The 22,454-nt window shown below is 37.4% G+C and overlaps 1 protein-coding gene across 1 annotated transcript in view; it reads right to left on the reverse strand.

The window, feature by feature from the left end:
• Positions 1–22,454, reverse strand: part of RAD50 (RAD50 double strand break repair protein) — a 113,126-nt gene that overhangs the window by 16,399 nt on the left and 74,273 nt on the right. Inside the window, exons 15-21 of the mRNA XM_068980088.1 lie at positions 21,332–21,458; positions 20,495–20,688; positions 18,184–18,294; positions 17,637–17,729; positions 17,436–17,549; positions 10,763–10,890; positions 8,644–8,868 (exon numbers count right to left, since the gene is read on the reverse strand). Of these exons, the coding sequence (XP_068836189.1) occupies positions 8,644–8,868; positions 10,763–10,890; positions 17,436–17,549; positions 17,637–17,729; positions 18,184–18,294; positions 20,495–20,688; positions 21,332–21,458 (992 nt within the window). The remainder of the gene's footprint in view (positions 1–8,643; positions 8,869–10,762; positions 10,891–17,435; positions 17,550–17,636; positions 17,730–18,183; positions 18,295–20,494; positions 20,689–21,331; positions 21,459–22,454) is intronic.

The raw sequence follows: 22,454 nt of genomic DNA on the forward strand, positions 1-22,454 counted from the left end.
CAACGGAATTTTTTTTTTTAATAAAGAGTTTACTGTACTCACTGTCTTCATTTCTTACCACCTACTGTCTCCTCATTCAATGCTAAGGCTTCAGTTCCAACCATGCCACTAAGTTTGTTCCTCAAAGTCATGAACAGTCTCCATTTTATCAAATCAAGGGTCACTTCTTAGTCCTTATCTCATTTGACCTCTCAATAACATTAGATTCCTGAAATAGTTTCTTTCCTTGGTTTTCAAGCTACTATGCCTCTAAATTTTTTTTTCCTTCTTCCTCAGCTACTTCTTCACTCCATTAGTAAACATGAGTTTTGGGACCCTTCCCATCTCTTCCACAATTATTCCATACGTAATCTCATTCCATGGCTTTAAATACTACATCAGTTCAGTTCAGTTCAGTCGTTCAGTCGTGTCCAACTCTTTGCGACCCCATGAATTGCAGCACGCCAGGCCTCCCTGTCCATCACAAACTCCCGGAGTCCACCCAAACTCATGTCCATCGAGTTGGTGATGCCATCCAGCCATCTCATCCTCTGTCGTCCCCTTCTCCTCCTGCCCCCAATCCCTCCCAGCATCAGGGTCTTTTCCGATGAGTCAACTCTTCGCATGAGGTGGCCAAAGTACTGGGGTTTGAGCTTCAGCATCAGTCCTGATAATTCCTAAATGTATAGCTTTCCCTTGAACTGTAGACTCTAAATTATAGATCCAACTGCCTGCCTTACATCACTACTTAAAGTGCACCTCAAACTTCAAGTGTCCAAAACACTTTCTCCTTCCCAATCCTGCCCATTTCAGGGAGTGGGAATTTGCTCCCCCAACATCCTATTGCTCATGAAAAAATATGTAGGATCAGTCTTCCTTCCCCACCCCTTTCCTCCCCTACATTCAGTTCAGAAGCAAGGCCTGTAAATTCTATTTCCAAAACAAAACTTGAGCCCATCTACTGCTCTCCATTTCCACGGCTACCATCCTGGCCCAGTCCACCACTCTCCTGGGTGCCTCCACAATCCATTCTCTACACAGCAATAAGTGTAATTTCTTCCAACTACGAATTGGGCTATACTACCTCCCTACTTCTCATCACACTTAGAATAAAATTGAACTATTAACCAAAGCTGCAAGGCATGGCATGCTCTGGGGACCACTCCCCTCTGACCTGATTCCCCTGCTCACTGTACCCAGGCACGCCTGCCTTCTTCCTATTCCTTGAACACCTCATGTTTGCATTGGTCTTAGGGCCTCTGCATCAGTTCTCTTTCCATCTGGAATGCCTGAATCTCCGCTTTCTGCATATCTTGCATGGATCACATTCCAGCTTAAATGTCACATTCTCAGAAAAGATCCTGCCTTAGAAAAGGCCTAAAGTAGACCCTCAGTTATTCCCATCATCATGGTTAATTTTCACCATTTACGGATTTATTTCTGAACTTTGTTTCTTCATCTCTACATACTTAGTATACAATATCTAAACAGTACCAAATGTACAAGCACTCAAATCTTAATTGAACAAAATCCTAATGCACATGACAAGATATATTTTGCACATACATATATACACAGTTTGCTGAGGAGGTATAAAATATATACATTGACTATTGTGGCTCTTAACCAAGAAGTATGAGTTAAGTAAAAGGAAAAATTTTAATATAAATATTTGTTTTCTAAAGGTTAAAAAAGAGGGGTGACGGATGGTGGTAGCAGCACAGCATAGTGGGAGTAGAAAGGCCTTAGTTCTGAGATCTAATTTTATCTCTGCCATTTAGCTGGGTAATTCTGGACAGTCTACTTGATCTCTCTGATGAATACTTGCTCTTTACAGGTCTACACTAGTAGTTCAGTCACTCAGTTGTGGCTGACATTTGCAACCCCATGGACTGCAGCACACCAGGCTTCCCTGTCCATCACCAACTCCAAGAAGTGGGTGATGCCATCCAACCATCGTATCCTCTGTCATCCCCTTCTCCTCCTGCCTTCAATCTTTCCCAACATCAGGGTCTTTTCCATCGAGTCAGTTCTGCATTAGGTGGCCAAAGTACTGGAGCTTCATTCAGCTTCAGCATCAGTCCTTCCAATGAATAGTCAGGACTGATTTCCTTTAGGATTGATTGACTGGTTTGATCTCCTTGCAGTTCAAGGGACTCTCAAGAGTCTCCTCTAACACCACTGTTCAAAAGCATCAATTCTTTGGCACTCAGCTTTCTTTATGGTCCAACTCTCCCATCCAAAACTGACTACTGAAAAAACTGTAGCTTTGACTATATGGACCTTTGTTGGCAAAGTATTGTCTCTGCTTTATAATATGCTGGCTAGGTTGGTCATAGCTTTTCTTCCAAGGAGCAAACGTCTTTTAAGTTTATGGCTGCAGTCACCATCTGCAGTGATTTTAGAGCCCAAGAAAATAAAGGCTGTCATGGTTTCCACTGTTTCCCCATCTACCTGCCATGAAGTAATGGCTTTCTGCCATAAGGGTGGTATCATCTGCATATCTGAGGTTATTGATATTTCTCCCGATAATCTTGATTCCTGCTTCATCCAGCTGGAATTTCTCATGATGTAATCTGCATATAAGTTAAATAAGCAGGGTGATAATATACAGCCTTGACATACTCCTTGCCCAATTTGGAACCAGTCCATTGTTCCATGCCCGGTTCTAACTGTTGCTTCTTGACCTGCATACAGATTTCTCAGGAGGTAAGGTGTTCTGGTACTCCCATCTCTTTAACAATCTTCGACAGTTTGTTGAGATGGAATTCAATTAAATTATGGCTAACACAGATGACACCACCCATATGGTAGAAAGTGAAGAGGAACTAAAGAGCCTCTTGATGAAGGTGAAAGAGGAGAGTAAAAAAGCTGGCTTAAAACTCAACATTCCGAAAACAAAGATCATGGCATCTGGTCCCATCACTTCATGGCAAATAGATGGGCAAACAATGGAAACAGTGACAGACTATTTTCTTGGGCTCCAAAATCACTGCAGATGGTGACTGCAGCCATGAAATTAAAAGATGCTTGCTCCTTGGAAGAAAAGCTGTAACAGACATATTAAAAAGCAGAGACGTTACTTTGCCGACAAAGATCTGTAGAGTCAAAGCTATGATTTTTCCAGTAGTCAGGTATTGATGTGAAAGTTGGACTATAAAGACAGCTCAGTGCTGAAGAATTGATGCTTTTGAACTGTGGTGTTGGAGAAGACTCTTGAGAGTCCTTTGGACTGCAAGGAGATCCAACCAGTCCATCCTAAAGGAAATCAGTCCTGAATATTCATTGGAAGGACTGATGTTGAAGCTGAAACTCCAATACTTTGGCCACCTGATGTGAAGACCTGACTAACTGGAAAAGACCCTGATCCTGGGAAAGATTGAAGACAGGAGGAGAAGGGGATGACAGAGGATGAGATGGTTGGATGGCATCACCAACTCCATGGACATGAGTTTGAGTAGGCTCCGGGAGCTGGTGATGGACAGGGAAGCCTGACGTGCTGCAGTCGCAAAGAGTCGGACATGACTGAGCAACTGAACAACACATATTAAGTATTTAATTACTATTAGTATCTCCTCTGCACAGCCCCTGCCCCAGAAATTTCGTCTTAAAGCATGTTTAGATAGAAACAACAGACACCTAACGCTTTCTTGGTCAAGTTCCTTAGTGCCCTTAAGAAAGAGAGAATTTAACAATATACGTTAAAGACTGTAACATGACAAGGAGAGCCGGATGAAACAGGCTGTGAGTTTCCCTTTAAATTCTGACTCTACGATGACTGCTATAATGGACTTAAAAAAAAAAATTTCCGTTTTATAGATAAGAAAACTGAAGCTCAGGGTATTTAAATAACTTGCTAAATGTCAAGTCAGATTCAGATAGTCTCTAGAGACTAGAGACAATACTTTTAACAGTTATGGATTTTTTTTCAGGCCTCAAAAAGGTACAATTTATCAACTTTTATACAAACAGTTCTTGCTATTTAAGACTCAGCTTAATTTTTCTCATCAAAACCAAGTTAAGTTATCCTATTCTGTACAGATTTTTACTGATAAAAATCTGTTTTGGTTTTTGTCTCTTTAAATAAACTTGCCAGTAAGGACTGGGTTTCCTATTCCTTAGCACTCAAAAAATGTTCAGAACGTTTACCATATGCACAGCATCAGCTGTTAAAGAATTCAAAAAGTAATAAGCCTTCTAAAGGCATATATGCCTATAGCTGGATATACTAAAAAGAATTATGGAAGTTTTTTTTAAAAAGACAAATGTTGTGTATGTAATAGTCTACCAGGCAAGGACTCTAATAATGTCCTGCATTTGCTCTTATTTCAGAACATGAAATCTCAACAACTGCTGGATCTAAAAATCTAGGGGAGATTTCAATATTTGAGGACATTAAGGAACAAGGGGAATAAAAGTTCCTACTTGGTACAGACATACATATCCACGAGCCTTTCTGAACCCAAGGAGCATTGTAATGTTAGCTTATTTGCTCACTGACAACGAGGACAAAAGATGTGTTCCTTCATTACAGAAGCCGAACTTAATCCAACAAAAACCTTACTAGTATTTATTTTTAAAAATGACTAACATAATTGGCTCACTTCCAGTCTTCACTTACCTTGAAAGACTATGTACTCTCTAAAACCTGTACATGCCAGCGTTATAGCTGAGTGATTCTGGGGCCACTCTTGCTATCATCATGAGCTAAAAGAGTCCTCATACTGCAAAGTGGGGTCTTCCTGTCCTCCTGAGCTTGTGGTCTGATTCCCAATGCTGAGGCGGGTCTGTTTACTAGGCTCTTTCCAGAGGAAGCCTTAAAACACAGATTCTCTCAAGGAGGATATATTCCTTTTTAGGAAACAGTAACAAACAAAATCTAAGGTAACTGATCCTTCTCTTGATAAAATGCTTAGAGAGGCTAGACAGATTTAGAACAAAAATTATTTTAGAGTATAGCTGAGTTTAGAAGAAAGGCAACTCTCTATGTGGTGGAAACAGAGAACTAAAACCCAGAATGGTCAGTGTGTGATATGATAACTGCAGCTGAATTTAGTTATTATTTTCATAACCCAGGGTTTAGGTATTCTCACCTAGGACAGAAGATGAGGTATAGGGCCCAAGTGAGGCAAAGAGAAGTGACTCCCAACATAAAAGCTGAGACTCTTGAACAGTAACTTCAGTGAAAAAGTGGAAAATTAATAAGCTGAGAGTTCAAAGTCCTGGGCAAATCCCTTCCAAGAGTTTAAGGTCCTTTATTATACCACCAGTGTAGTTCAGGAACTCCCAAATTGAAAAATTAACATAAAAACTAGATTCAGACCAGTGTTAGCCCTAGAGTGTCTAACAGATAACAAAACAACTAAGCGGAAGGACATCCACATAAAAAAGTCACAGGGGCGCTTCATAGAGCAAAAAAAAAAACTCACTAAAGATGAGTTTACAGTTAAATACTACATGAAACCCAAGAAATAATTCCCTAGAGCTAGAGTCAGCACACAATACAGCAGAAATAGACTCCTGAAAGTGTGAAATTAAAAAATGACTGTGAAAAAGAATATAATTTATATTTAAAATGAGTAAAGACATACAAGAAGGAATCAAAACACTAAGGAAAAAAATACATTAAGAAAAATAAAAATTTCTGAAAATGAGTAAAATAAAACACAGAATTGAAAAATATCTTGAAATATTGAAATGAAAAATAGATTAAAAATGGACACCTTAACAGGCAGTATAAGCAGCAGCTAAAGAATCTGTGCACTGGAAGGTCTTCATCAGGGTGTTACCCAGGGTATTACCAGTATATGCAAGGGGCATTATGCAATGTGGAGGAAAGAATAAGGTTTATTTATGTCTAATGACAAATGAAGGCGGGAAGAATAGTAAGAAATGGGGCAAGGATAATATCTGAAGAGAGAATACGTGAGAACTTTCCAAAATTAATGAAAGGTATCAATCCTCAGATCAATAAGCATAATTCTTAAATAGAACTAAAACTAAACCTACATCTAGACACACTCCCCAAAAATGCAGAATACAAGAGATAAGGGAAAACTCTTAAAAGAACCAGAGGAAAAAGGCAGATTACTTCCAAAGGAATAATTAGAATGATTTCTCAACAGCAATCATGGAGATCAAGAAGAAATGGAATATTTTCAAAGTACCGAAAGAAAAAAAACATCCTTTCAATCTAGAACTCTGTGCTCACCTAAAGTATCAAGATTGAGAGCAAAGATTTTCAGACTGAAAAAGAATTTACTACTCACAATTCTTCACTGAAAAAAAAAATTAAAGGATATACTTCAAAAAAAGAAAGAAACTGAACCTAAAGAAGGAAGATTTGTAAGAAATTGGTAAATGTGGGTTTATCAATAAGTGCTGACTATGAACCACATTAATTATTTTCTAATCTGACATATAAAAATAAGGTTAAATGAAAATATCAGGCAATAGAAACACAGCAGATAGGAGAAATGAACATTTTGGAAGAACGTAAAGCAAGTCATATCAGAGTCATGGTTCTTAAACTTTGATGTGCACTGTAATCACCTGGAAGGCTTGTTAAAGCGCAGCCCACTAAGCCTTGTCCCTAACATTTCTAATGTACCAGATCTGGAGTGGAGACTGAGAATTTTCATTAAGTTCCAAGGTGATGCTGGTAATGTTTCTCTAGGACCCCTTTGCGAATCAAAACACTTGATTTTTAGGTCGAATATGAATATTAAAAAAAAGTAAAAGGAAACATCCAAATAACTACAGCATATTATTTACAACCCAAAGAAGGGGGAAAAGATGAATAAAGAAAAATAAATCAATCCTACAGAAGTCAGGGAAGTAGGAAAAAAAAAAACAGAAATAAATACAACTAAGTAATCAATCACAATCAAATGAATGGACTAAATTTACTAGTTAAAAGACAAAGATGAGTTGATTCACTTTGTTGTACCGCAAACACAACACTGTAAAGCAACTATATTCCAAAAAAAAAAGACAAAGATGGACAGACTGAATAAAAAACAAAATTTTCCCATGCACTAAAATATACTGTAAAGTTATGGTAATTAAGACAGTCTTGGTAACGGCACAAATTGAAAAATGAAACCCAGAAATGACCCATGCACACACGGTATACTAGCCAGGACAACTGGTATCCATAGGAAAAAAATGAAATTGGATTCCTACCTTATACTGTACATAGAATTCAATTTAGAATTAGATACTTAAATGTATTTAAGTGTGAAAGGAAAACTTTAGAACTTTTAGAAGAAAATGTAGGAATAGGGAAGGATTTTTTAAACAAGACACAAAAAGAGCTAACCTAAAAAGATGAGTAAATATAACTACCTAAGAATCAAATCTGTTTATTAAAAGACACTATAAGAAAGTAAAAAGATCACATGCAAACCTGTAAGACCACCAACAGTACATTAAAAATGGGTACAAAATACAAATATTTCAAAGAAGAAACATGATCAAACACAGAGATGTTCAGCATCATTAGAAATCAAGGGACTGCAAGGCTTTCCTCGTGGTTCAGGGGTAAAGAATCCGCCTGCCAGTGCAGGAGACATAGGTTCAATCCCTGGTCCAGGAAGATCCCAGAGCAGCAGAGCAACTAAAGCCCATCTGCCACAACTACAGAGCCTGTGTGCCACAATCACAGCCTGTGCTCTGGAGCACAGGGATGGCAACTCCTGAGGCCCACACACCCTAAAGCCTGTGCTCTACAAGAGAAGACCCCGCAACGAGAGAAGCCCGCACACCGCAACTGGAGAGTAGCCCTCCACTCCCCACAGCTAGGAAAAGACGCCCCACAGTAATGACCCAGCAAAACTGAAATCATTTTTTCTTTTAAATCAAGGGACTACAAATGAAGACCATAATGATTTATCATTTAAAACCCATTAAACTGCAAAAACTAAAATCAGCGAAGTCAATGTCACAACATACATCAAAGGTAACTATTATATTCTGTTAGTGGTATAAATCATTAAAACTACTTTGGAAAATAATTTAACATTATTTTGTGAAACAGCATACCCTGCAACCCAGCAATTTTACTCCCACGTGTACTCCAGAGAATCTCTTACATTTTTACTCCACATGACACAAATGTTCCTAGCAATAAGGGTTAGATTAGTAAAGGCCTGGAAACAACCCAAACGTCCATCTACCAGAAAATGGATACATTATGGTAATTTCCACAACAGAATTCTGTACATCACTGAAAATGTATCAACCACAGCTATAAGCAACTTAATAAAAGCAAAACAAAACAAGCAAAAAAAAAAATTCTAGAAGAGTACAAAGAATATCACTTTTTTTTAAAGCAGAGAGAGCAAAAATCTATGTCAGCAGTTACAGGGAGCGGGGATGACAAGTGGCTGAGATGAGGAGGAGCATCTCAGTGGACGGTAGTGATAGTGGTAGAGTTCTCAGATTGGGTATGGGAGTGGGATCATGATGCTCGTTAATATTAATATACCTTATAACTTAATTTCGTAATTCAAGTAAGCACGCTTTACTTAACATACATACATATATTTTTCTATTCTCTGCTAGGTATGAAATACATTAAAAAAGTTAAAAGGGAGTGGTGAGTAAGCCTAAATTATGCTAGCTGATACTGACTGCAGTAGGAACCAAATCCCCAGTACTTACTGGTCAAGGGTCTTATAATAGATGTCCAGATCCTTGTTCACAAGCTCTGTTGTTCTCATAATAATCATCATTTCCCTGTACTTTTCCTCAGCATCCCGAAATTGAGGTTCTCGAAGTTCTTTCTTAAAATGAATAATTTCTTCCTCATAACCTTTCTGTCGTCCTATTGCCAAACTGTGATTTCTTTTTATATTGTCTATTTTTTCTTCCAACTTCTGATGTTCACTAGGAGGGAAAATAACAAATGAGGACCATTTTTAGATTTTAGCAGCCCACAGGAGAAAAGCCAGATTTCTTCAGCTAGATAAATATATCCTTCTCTTTGCAATCAGAATACAGTCTTTCCTTGCTTTTTCTTTAAGGCTTCAATACTAAAGAAAACTTTCTTCTTTCCAAATCTCTGAAGCATCCAGGTTTCTAAACAGCTGATTTGTGTGTGCTGAATAAAGTACTCTCATAACATGCGAACACTGAAAAAGTTCCTGATGTTTACACATTAACCAAAGTAAAGTACTTTTGGTGATTAATATTACAAATTTATAAACTTCTCATTGTGATCTAAGTGTACAACTCTGAGAAGTTACTAACAGGTTTTATCAGTTTGTTCACAGTATGTTAGACAAAATAAAATTTTACCTCAAACTATTAATTTATGTTGTAATACTACTAATAGTTTATTTTCCTCTATGAAAACAAAATTTCTCTTACATAAGTATAAAAAGCATCACACTGATCATAAAAGTAAAATACTTAAACTTTTCTCATAACTTGGTAGATAATGCAGATTTTAACATATGCTTTAAAAATCTTCATTCAACAATTACTTATTAAGTGTCCTCTTATTTGCCAAGCACGCCTCTCAAGTTTATGAATATACTTAAAGAACTGGCCTGATTTCTGTTTTGTTGACATTGTTGTTGTGTCCTGGTTGAAGAAAGGTTTGAAAAAGAGCAGTTGTGCTTAGCAGTCTGACTGAATGTGAAATGCACTGTTATGTGCCAATTACAGAAGGAATTATAAAAATATCTGATTTTGGTCTTTAGCAGCAAGGAATATACGGTTTCATTTAAAGGCTTTTTCTATAAGCTTCCCCCCCGTCCAACTTGCCACCAAGAGCACCAACATTACAATGTTAAAGAGTACAGCTTGGAAGCTAGGATATCTGGGTCATGTTCCTGGCTTTCACTCTAATTTCCTATCTTTTTTTCTGGGTCTCAGTGTTCTAATGCATAAAAAACAAACAGGCTGAAAGATAAAGAGCTCTTCTAGTTAAGTCTTAGTTCCTTGATATATGAGATTGAAAATGACCAAACTAAGAGAACTTACAATAACACAGGAGTAACTTTTTGTTAGGTTTTAATAACTAAATTAAATTTCAATTTATTATATCTTTCAGAAAAACCTAAGCATTCTTTGATCCAGATTTCTTTGTGAAGTCAAGAAGAAAAATGAAAATTTCATAAGGAATGGCTGAATGAATGAGTATATCTAACCAGCTGAGGTGGGACCAAAAACTGTTTGGCTAGTACAATCTTTAACACCAGACTAGTGCCTCAGCATCAACCAGCTTCTTACAGAATTCATAAGGCAAAGAAACCAAGAATAAAATATTTTCTGCTGTAGCAGGAAGATAGCAACTATAGTAAGTATCAATAAAACCAGATGAAAGAAGAATCTAATTAATCAAATGCTTTGGCTGGCACATAATTATACCTGGGACCATGTACAATGGGTCACCAAGGACAAAGAACTGGCTGTAACTCCGCTAGCAATTACAGAAAGCATAAGCACTGACCCAGGCAGGGTTCAGAGGCCAGATATTCTTTCTACCATTAACTTGTGAAGCAGGCTTGCTAAAGTCTGTGAATTAGATATGTTTAATACTGGCTATCACTGCATAGTTACAATGTGACTATAAATTCTGTGTTACTACTTCTTTAGTAATTTGGTTTATAAAGCCATTAAATGTATTTGTATGCAAGTGCCCACCTTCTTTCAAGTTTGAAAGGACACTCTGGGCACAGGTTTAAATTCTTTAAAAAAAAAAAGCATTGAATATATTTCACATGTCAATAATAAGGACCTTTATTTAAACTAAAGACTATTTTTAAAAACGCACTTTTTCATTTGTAAAACCTGCATTTGACCCATTTCCTTCAAATGTTGTTTTCTTTCTTCTTCAACTTCTTTTAGTTCTTCATTTCTTTTTCTTAAAGTAAGGTTATCCTGTAGCCACCTTTCTTGTATCTAAATGTAAATATTAAATTCATTAACAAAAATAATCAAGTTACCAACATGTGATTCATAGCAGGTAACTGGCAACAGGCAGTACCAATTCTGCCTTAGACTCATGTGTAACTCAGCAGAGGGAGAAGCCAGTGTAAAGGGACCTCCAGGCCTAGACAATCTGGAAGGCCCATATACACACAAAACAGACATTTAAATGATGAGAGAAAACGCACAACTAGATTTTCAGTATTTCATACCTAGGCCCCATAGGGTCATCTTTCCTAAGAACCTCACAATGGAGCCCACTGATCTAAGAGATACGAGAGCAAGACTACTATCAAAGTCTCCCCCACTTTTTCCCCAGTTGTATTTGTCTACTAACATGTGCCAAGACCATTATATACGGTATGTCAGATAAGATCTTCACCTTCAAGCTGACAAGGCAGTAAGAAGTTTCACAAAAATAGTATGTCTATATACTTGATGACTTTTTTTCTGGCCACTGAACTGAACTGAAAAACTTTAAATTTAGCTGTTCTTGTTGAGTAGTTTTGTCCTTAAAAAGCAACCATTAAATCATTTGGTGGCAGCAGCACCACACAATTATTTCAGTAGTTTTCCTGGTGATTATAATGGACTATGTTGTCAAGACACAAACAGAATACAATTTATAAGTTGACTCTTTGCAACTTAGGGAGAAAAAGTCTTCCTGCAAAACAATGGTGGTTTGGCTCCAAAGAGCCTGAATATAAAAAATTTACCTTAAGTTTGGAGTCAGGCCTTTTCAAAGAAGACCCTTCTACAGCAACCTGAGAAAAACTCAGAGTGGAGGGAAGTGGGGGTGAGGGGAGGAGGCAGATCTTTGATAACGTTTTGTTGCCAAAGTAATGACACCAGAGTCACCACGGTTTTGGGAAGTGGGAGATCAGAAGAGAAGCCACTTCTCTCACATGCTTAATGTTCACATCCAACCCTGCCCATCTATAAATCACTATTCTGAGTTTTGCTATTTTTTTTTTAACTTCATTAAGGCTCCTTTCAGTTTTCCTACAACTAATAATGTAAATCTATACATATCTATTAAAGGCATCATAATAAGCTAGAGACGACAAAAATGATATAGTTGTAAACTACCTTTTGTTGCCAAGGCAACCTAATGTACCACCACAGCTGCTATGATTCCCCAAGATCCTTCCATGAGGGACTATGCTTATACTTCTTCCTTATTAGGAACAAAAGAATGTGGCTTTGCTTGCTTTTATCTAACAGAACAATGGAATTTGCTTTCATGAATACCTGAAAGGATTCTCTGAAGGGCTATCACATTCTTAGGTGAGACTGATTTTTTGCATGAAATAATATTCCTGGTCTGTTAGCCTGCACGGTCACCAGAAAGCTAGACATTTCTTTCAGGTCAGCTTCTAATTGGTTTTTCATTCAGGAAGACAGTATTCGGCACAGTAGTTAAAGAGTATAGGCTTTGAAGTCAGATATACCTAGGCTCAAATCTCAGCATTCCAACTTTCAAACAGGATGACTTCGGGCAAACTAGTTTAAATTCTCTGAGCCTCAGTTTACTTGTAACATAGGGACAATAATACCACCTGTCAAGAGAACTACTTTAATGTTAAAATAGTTATTGTATATAAAAAGTACTAAATACAATGCTTAGCTCAATAAGCTAGTGAAATTTTTTTGGGGTCAAATCTGCCCTTGTACTTTGAGTCTTCCCTGGTGGCTCAGATGGTAAAGCGTCTGCCTGCAATGTGGGAGACCCAGGTTCGATCCCTGGGTTGGGAAGATCTCCTGGAGAAGGAAATAGCAACCCACTCCAGTACTCTTAAGCAGTAAAAATTCCAGTTACAGTCTTCCAAATATAAAGTATCAGAGGAGGAAGAGAGAAAGTATCAGGGTCAAGTTTGACTCTTATTACTTTTATGACCTTTGGCAAGTCAGGTTACCTCCAGTTTCCTTCATCTGAAAAATGAGCAAGATTATTAAGCTTCCAAATTTTTTAATTCTGTGGAGTAAATTTAATAGGGCTTAAGTACATAAATATGCTGTTAGGTTCTTCAACTGTTTGATAGTAATCCCAATCACTCAGTTCAGAGAGTAGTTAATGCATGTGGTTTGCCACCTAAAGGAAACATGAAAATTTGCTGCATTATAGGTACTTGTGATAGAGTAATATGCTGAATAAACTACATTCTAAAATTCACCAAAAGTCTAGTTGGGGAAAATGCCATTTATAGAGCAATTTCCTGAAAGCTATACAGTGCTCTGACTCAGTAACTGATACATCAGAACCCCTGAGGACTTTTAACAAAATATACATGCCTCTGCCCATGCCCCAGAGGTTCTGATTTATTGATCTGGAATGGAGACAGATGTGTATTTTCAATAACCCAGGTGATTTATTCTTTTTAATTGAGATGTAACTCATATACCACAAAATTTGCCACTTTTTTCAATTCAGTGGTTTCCGTGTATTCATAAAGTGCTAATTCCAGCACATTTCATTGCCCCCCAAACTCCACACCCATTAGTAGTCACTCTCTATTCCCTTTTCTCTCCCTCCCCCTTATCCCAAGCAACACTAATCTGCTGTCTCTATGATTTGCCTATTCTATACATTTCATGTTAATAGAATCATACAATATGGTCTTTTGTGACTGACTTCTTTCATTTAAGCATAATGCTTCCAAGGTTTGTCCAGATTATAGCATCTATTATTTCCTTACTTGTAATGGTTGAGTAATATTCCGTGAGGACTTCCCTGGTGGCTCAGATGGTAAAGTGTCTGTCTACAATGTGGGAGACCTGGGTTCGATCCCTGGGTTGGGAAGATCCCCTGGAGAAGGAAATGGCAACCCACTCCAGTACTATTGCCTGGAAAATCCCATGGACAGAGGAGCCTGGTGGGGTACAGTCCATGGGGTCACGGAGTCGGACACAACTGAATGACTTCACTAATATTCCGTGATGGTTGATTTTGTGTGTCAACTTGACACCACAGGGTGCCTAGACACTGGTCAAACACTATGCTGTCTATGACAGTGTTTCTGGGTGAGATTAAAATTTAAATTGGTAGACGGAATAAAGCAGACTGCCCTTCCTAATGTGGATGGGCCATATCCAGTCAACTAAAGACCTGAACAGCGCAAAAAAGGCTGATTAAGGGGTAATCATCCTGCCTGACTGTAGGAGGTGGGATGGTGGTTTTTTTCCTTGTCTTCATATTTAAGGTGAAACCTTGGCTCTTCTTGGATCAAGAGAATATTTTAACTCTCCTAGTTCTCAGGCCAGAACTACACCATCAGCTCTCCTGGGTCTCCAGCTTGCCAACCACAAATCTTGGGAATTCTCAGCCTCCACAATCACTTGAGTTAATTCCTTACGATAACTATCTTTGTCTATATCTTTATCTGTATTTATCAGTCTCTTATTGGTTCTGTTTCTCTGGAGATTCCTGGCAAATATATATGAATATACCACATTCTGTTCATCCATTCATCAGGTGATAACAATTTGGGCTGTTTTCCATATTTTATGCAAATATATTTGAGAGGGCTATGGCAACCCACTCTAGTAGTACTCTTGCCTGGAAAATCCCATGGATGAGGAGCCTGGTAAGCTGCAGTCCATGGGGATGCTAAGAGTCAGACACGACTGAGAGACTTCACTTTTCCTTTTCCTTTCAGGCATTGGAGAAGGAAATGGCAACCCACTCCAGTGTTCTTGCCTGGAGAATCCCAGGGACTGGGGAGCCTGGTGGGGTGTTGTCTATGGGGTCGCATAGAGTCAGACATGACTGATGTGACTTAGCAGCAGTGGCAGCATCATGCAAATATATATTTTAAATTCTTGGTTATATACTTAGGAGTGGGAAAAACCCGTGTGATTTTGATAGGTGCCTATAGCTAACTTTTGCTCTCCAAACACTCTAACATTTATTTTAGGCTCCAAGCATACCACCTTCTACAGAACCTTCCTCAAGGGATAATAAAGGTACTGAAACATACTGCAAAAAAAAGGCCTCAGAAAAAAAAAAGCCCCATGAAGTTTGTTGAAGACCTGGTTTCTATTAATCTATACAGTGTCTTCCTCTCTTTCCATGAATGCCTACAGAGACATTTTTCTCTGGTCTCAGTCCAGGAAACTGGTTTGTTTTCAGTTTTGAAACAAATTATGAATCTTAATTATGACTTTCTCTTTTCATGTGACTACTGAGATCTTCAGCAAGCATGTAAGATTTCACGGCCTACATTTTATATACTTAGTACTCTCCTGCTTCACTGTCCTTCTTATCCTTATTTCTACACTGTTTCATTTTCTCATTAATTTATTACTTAGCATTGCTTTATGTAAATAATTAGTAAACAACTTCTAGAACAAGGTAGGTTATAAAAGTAAACTAATGTAGTCAGATCTACTAAATTTAGACCATCAACTTGAAAAGGGTCACAGACTGGTATTATCTTAACTATCTCTGTATATTTGTATGGACTTTATTTACAGATTGTGATCTTAAATAGAAAACACACATAATAAGCTAATGGTAACTATTATATATGCATCATAAATTTATATAGCCTTTATTAGATGGCAGAGATTCGATTGACCTCTGACTGATACTAATATGGGAAGGACTGATGTTGAAGCTGAAACTCCAATACTTTGGCCACCTGATGCAAAGGGCTGACTCATTTGAAAAGACCCTGATGCTGGGAAAGATTGAGGGCAGGAGGAGAAGGGGACAACAGAGGATGAGATGGTTGGATGGCATCACTGACTCAATGAACATGAGTTTGGGTAAACTCTGGGAGTTGGTAATGGACAGGGAGGCCTGGCGTGCTGCAGTTCACTGGGTCACAGAGAGTCGGACACGACTGAGCAACTGAACTGAACTGATACTCATATTTAAGATATGGCTAATCTTTAAAGAGATTTTAACCATTATTTATAACCAAGTGTTTAAAGCATTCAAACATTAAATTTTGTTCAAAACAACAAGAACAGAGAAACGGTATAGTTTTTGAAGATATTAACCATCATGTTCATATAAGACATGTTGAAAATTATTTTCTCAATGTGATTTTAATTATACGGTAGAAATTAATTTCTTTAATAGAGAAAGCAAATAAAGGAATCAAATGAAAAACAATGTATAGTCTACTTACAACATTTAACAATAATATAGAGAAGTAAGACTGACAATTGTCAGCAGGAGAGGGAGACTTTTAATTTTATGTTTTTATGTTTAAATTTTTACCAAGGAAGTCTCTTACTGAAAACAAAAAAGGAAAGAAGAAATCACAATGTTATTAGAATTGCTTTTCTCAGGGAGCCCTCCTACACTGTTGGTGGGAATATAAATTGGTGCAGCCACTGTGGAAAAATAGTATGGAGATTCCTCAGAAAATTGAAAACAATTACCATATGAACCAGCAACTCCACTCCTGGGCATACATCCAGATGAAATTATAATTCAAAAAGATACATGCAGCCCCCACATTCACAGCAGCACTATTCACAACAGCCAAGACATGGAAGTAACCTAAATGTCCACTGACAAATGAATAAAGCTGTGGTACATACATATGGAGTATTACTCAGCCGTTAAAGAGAATGAAATAACTCTATTTGCAGCAACATGGATGCCACTCAAGATTACACTACATGAAGTCAGAAAAACAAAGACAAATACCATACGATATCATTTATATAGAGAATCTAAAATATGACACAAACGAACCTATGGTGGCACGGTGGTAAAGAATCCGCCTGCCACTGCAGGAGATGCAAGAGATGCGGGTTCAATCCCTGGGTCAGGAAAATCCCCTGGAGAAGGAAATGGTAACCCACTCCACTACTCTCGCCTGAGAAATCCCATGGACAGAGGAGCCTGGTGGGCTACATTCCATGGGGTCACAAAGAGTGAGACACAATTGAGCATGCATGCACACACATGAAACAGAATCATGGACACAGAAAGAAGACTAGTGGTTGCCAAGGGGGAGGGATGTGAGAGAGGTTGGGGACTGGGAGTTGGGATTAGCATATGCAAACTGGTATATATAGAATGGACAAACAACAAAGTCCTACTGTACAGCACAGGGAACTATATCAATATCCTGTGATAAACCATAATGGAAAAGAATATGAAAATGAGTGTATATATAATACATAACTGAGTCACTTTGCTGTACAGCAGTAACTGACACAACATTGTAATCCAACTATACTTCAATAAAAAAAATCAGAAAAAAAATGTTATGATCAAACGAATCACAATAACTTAAGTTACACCAAGTGTAGTTTTTTAAAATTGCATTTTACAAATGAAAATATGTCTCTTTTTATAGTACCACAGGAAAATTTGCTTTGTCTCTCAATGACGTAAAAGAGAAACATACTTTTTATATAAATATATACACAAGAATTGCTTTTCCCTACTGTTTTCATATCTACTCAATGCAAGTACTGAAGAGTAAAAAATAAAAAAGGTAAGAATGTTACTGGTATAAATACCACCATAAATCATCAGCAGAAAAAGGACCTACCTTCTGTGTATCAATATCTTGTCTCATGATTCCCATTTCCTTATTAATCTTTTCTTTGTGTTTCTCACATTCACTTATTTGAGCTATGACTTTATTAAGTTCAGTTTCTTTTTGCTACAAAAAAGAAAATTTCTTAAGCACAAAAAATAAAAATATAAACAAATCAATTTAAATTATATTCAATTAAGTAGTTTTAATTACCTTCTTATAGTCATCTTTTCCATCTTGAATATAATTCTCAATGTCTTTCATGTAACTGTGAATATTTTTTACCTTCTCTTTGATTTCATTTATCTGTAGAAAAATGTTTATTAAATATTGGGAGTAGGCATTTAGGAAGATTTATTTCCAAGGAATATCTTATTTAAGGTAACAAAAACTTAACAGGAGCATACAGTGAAACATGGGCTTGGAAGTTAGAAATGCTGGTTCCAGTTTCCATCACTGACACATTTTATCTCAAATCAAATTTTATGACCTCCCTTTATTAGCTAAGGGATTAGATTAAAAGCTCTCAATTCTCAAACTTCTATTAATAGTTTAAATCAAGAAGCAAAATAATACAAAAAAAGCAAAATAATTTATAAATAATCCTTATTTAAAAAAAGATTATGTCACAAATATTATGTCACAAATATTATTTTATCATGCTTTTAATTTCATGTGAAATATCAGTGTCCAACTTGGTGCTTTTAATATAATAATTAAAAAAATGTTTTTGGTAAATATATAATAAATGAAATCTTACTTTATCTTGTGCTATTTTGTGGCTTGTATTTTTTTTGTTGATTAATTCTTCTTTCTCCTGCTGAAATTTTTCCAGTGTTGTTTCCAAAGGGCTTAGCTGCTCTTTAGCATCCTAAAGATATAAAATATATAAGACCTTATGTAATAGCATTACATTATCTTATTTCAGACTTCATAGCCATAATAAAACCACTTTCTATGTACCAGGCTTTAAAAATATTTTAAATGATTAAATCATTCATTTGCTCCTTTCAACAACCCTATAAGGAAAGTACCATTATTTTCATGCTAAATTTCAGATGAGCACAGAAATGATTTGTCCAGGGTCCCCAAAACCAGTAAATGAAGGAGCCAGGATTCAAATCTCATTCAACTCCAGAGTCACTCTTTAGACACTGTGCTATACTGTGTCCAGCAAGTATATATGCTATACTGACTTGATTCTTTTTTTCTTTTCAAAATTTTAATTTTGTCTTAACAATGTTGTGACAGTTTCAGATGAACAGGGAAGGGGCTGAGCCATACATACACCTGTATCCGTTCTCCCCCAAACTCCTCTCCTATCCAGGCTGCCATATAACATTGAGCAGAGTTCTATGTGCTACACAGTAGGTCCTTGCTGGTTATCCATTTTAAATATAGCAGTGTGTACATGCATATCCCAAACTCTCTAATCATCCCTTTCTTTCATCTGCCTCCAGCCGGGCGACCATGAGCTTTTTCTCTGGGTCTGTGAGTCCCCTTCTGCTTTGTAAGTTCATTTGTATCAGTTCTTTTTAGATCACTGACTTGATTCTTAATCTATGCCATGTGCTTCCAATTACATGAACACGTGGCTTCAGGTAAATTTCCCTGAGTTTGTAGGGGTCCATATCAGCTCTGTGTAGCTGAAGAAAAGGAAAGCTCTTTCAGTTCAGTTCTTTCTTTCACAGATGGAAATATGATCATAAAGGAACTTTTGACATTAAGCTTAGCTTGCTGAAGCTAAGTAGATATTTTATGGTAATTAAACCATACTAGTACACTGATGTAGGTGTGTCCTGACTTATTTTGGAAAGAAAGGGGTTTTCAAAAAACTATTTTAATCAGAAGTCCACATCATTTGGCCTTGCAACATCTCTATAGCATAATAACTGTTGTTCAAAACCCTGATCCTCACAAGATCCTAAAGTAACTAGTGAATTCATAAAGGTAGAAACAATTATTCAGAATTAGTTCAGTGTCAGTATATTTTATATTAGGAAGTGGTTAGGTATGGTAGGAAGTCAGATGTCTTACATATCATAAGATATATATCAGTAAATTAACTCTGTCTCCTACTAACTGTATGAACTTGGACAAATCATGGGATATCTGGAAGTCTCAACTTCTTTTTCTACAACAAGGAAATTTTGTCACATTTATCAAAATGATACACTGAATGCAAAATGAGATACAATAGTTTCAATGTCACAGTGTTTTATAAGCAGTAAAAAAATAAAAAAGGTAGTACTACTATTTATACTATACTCTAAGCCTCTGATATTCTGTAATCTAAAACTACTTAAGAAACATTTATAGTAACAACAGATTCAGTAATATACTTAGTTCTTACTGAATGTGCACACTTATAAACCTAGATAAGACTATTTTTTATAAAACTGTTCAAAAATTTAATTGGCTGAGTCTTAGGTTTGATTTGGGGCTTCCCTGGTGGTTCAGCTGGTAAAGAATCCGCCTGCAACACAGGAGACCTGGCTTCGATCCCGGGGTTGGGAAGATCCCCTGGGGAAGGGAACAGCTACCCACTCCAGTATTGTGGCCTGGAGAATTCCATATAGTCCGTGGGGTCGCCAAGAGTCGGACATGACTGAGTGACTCTCACTTTCACTTTTTACTTAGGTCTGATTAAACTAGATGAGGGATGCCAATTAGCTTCCATTCCATGTGTCAGCTCAGCGCCTGCTGATTGTAGTGGGAAGTACGCTGAAATTACATCTGGAATCAAAGAGTGCTATGTCTGAGAGGCAGTGTCTGCCATCCATGTAGGATTTTTAGATAAGACAATCTCCAATACAGGTAGGAATCCTTATACGGAGTTAGCAGCCACCACCAGACCACCCCAGTAATAGGAAGTTTACTACTTAACCAGGCAGCCAGTTCTTTCTTCTTATGGCCAGTAAACCTTCTCCCAGAAGTCTTTTCCTATTAGTGTAAGTTCTGTATACCATTTTGATTTGATTCTCACAATAAACATATTTTGGCCATTGTCCCAAAAAGAGCACTTCATATATCTGAACTAATTATAAAAAAATACATATGAATGTTTTTACCTTTATTTCTCTGTATAAGGACTGAACTTCAGTAGATAATTCCACAGTCTGTTCCTCCAGCTGCTGCCGACGTTGTAAATTAGTGGATATCTGAAGTTTTTCTGATTTAAGTTCATTTGCTGTGCTTTTTAGGTGTTGAATCTGTTCCTGCTGGTCCTGTATAAGCTTACGGTTCAATTCTATCTTACTAGAAACTGCATGAGAACACATCCATACAGTGATTAATGGAAGGGCACAGAAAATACTCTAAGTAACATCTTTCCAGTTTATAGGTCTGTGGCATTCACAATGGCTGAGTTTCTGTGGGTCCCACAAACTGCAAGTAAAATGCCAGAACAATCTACCCAGCTCCCAAACCCGTCTGCTGTCCCAAGAGCCAGGGGTGAGCTCACAGGGCATGTATGACTGAGAAAGAGAACAGCTTATCTATTATTTGGGCTATGCTTGTGGCTCAGCTGGTAAAAGAATCCGCCTGCAATGCAGGAGACCTGGGTTCAATCCCTGGGTTGGGAAGATCCCCTGGAGAAGGGAAAGGCTACCTACTCCAGTATTCTGGCCTGGAGAAATCCATGGACTCTATAGTCCACGTGGTCACAAAGAGATGTACATGACTGAGCGACTTTCACTTTCCATCTATTACTAATTATTCAAAAGTTCCTATTATTCAAAGTCTGTTCCGTAAAGAAAGGAAACCGAGAAGTGATGCTTTTGAGAAAAGAAAGTGACTATACCGTGGACTGGAAGACTGTTCCTTGTCCACATAACAGTTACCAAATTAATGGTAAAAACCATATGCTTGGAATGCTAAAGTCTTTATAAGGAAACACACTCTATTACCTGTATCTAACTTGTGTTGTTTTTCTTGTTTTTCCTGGTTTACTTGCTGAACGCTTCGATCCAAATCTAGTCCTTGGAGTTTAGCTGCTTGCTGTGCAATTTTTCTTTCAACATCTTTTAGTTCCATCTTAAGAATAAATCAAAGTTATTTCCTTTAGGAAATTTATGACATTATCATTATTCAAGATCTTTACAAATTAACTGCTTTTAATTACTTTTAAAAATCTAATTTGTAACTGTTCTCAGATATAATTTTAACAAATTTTAATACGATAAAAATGAAATTATTTTTATGCTTCAGTCAGTCAGTTCAGTTGCTCAGTCATATCTAACTCTTTGTGACTCCATGGACTGCAGCACACCAGGCTTCTCTGTACATCACTAATACCTGGAGCTTGCTCAAACTCATGTCCATTGAGTCGGTGATGCCATCCAATCATCTCATCCTCTGTTGTCCCCTTCTCCTCCTGCCTTCAGTCTTTCCCAGCATCAGGATCTTTTCCAATGAATCAGTTCTTCACATCAAGTGGCCAAAGTACTGGAGTTTCGGCTTCAGCATCAGTCCTTCCAATGAATATTTAGGACTGACTTCCTTTAAGACTGACTGGTTTGAGCTCCTTGCAGTCCAAGGGACTCTCAAGAGTCTTTTCCAACACCACAGTTCAAAAGCATCAATTCTTCAGCACTCAGGTTTCTTTATAGTCCAACTCTCGCATTCATACATGATTACTGGAAAAACCACAGCTTTGACTATAGAGACCTTTGTCAGCAACGTAATGTCTCTGCTTTTTAATATGCTGTCTAGGTTGGTCATAGCTTTTCTTCCAAGCAGCAAGCGTCTTTTTATTTTAGGCTGCAGTGATTTTGGAGCCCAAGAAAACAAGGTCTCTCACTGCTTCTCCATCTATTAGCCATGAAGTGATGAGACTGGATGCCACGATCTTGGTTTTTTGTATGTTGAGTTTTAAGCCAGCTTTTTCACTCTCCTCTTTCACTTTCATCAAGAGGCTCTTTAGTTCTTCTTCACTTTCTGCCATAAGGATGGTGTCATATGCTTATCTGAGGTTATTGATATTTCTCCCGGCAATCTTGATTCCAGCTTGCACTTCATAGAGCCCGGAAT

Source organism: Capricornis sumatraensis, chromosome 9 (assembly GCF_032405125.1).
Source record: "Capricornis sumatraensis isolate serow.1 chromosome 9, serow.2, whole genome shotgun sequence".
Classification (NCBI taxonomy): domain Eukaryota; kingdom Metazoa; phylum Chordata; class Mammalia; order Artiodactyla; family Bovidae; genus Capricornis; species Capricornis sumatraensis.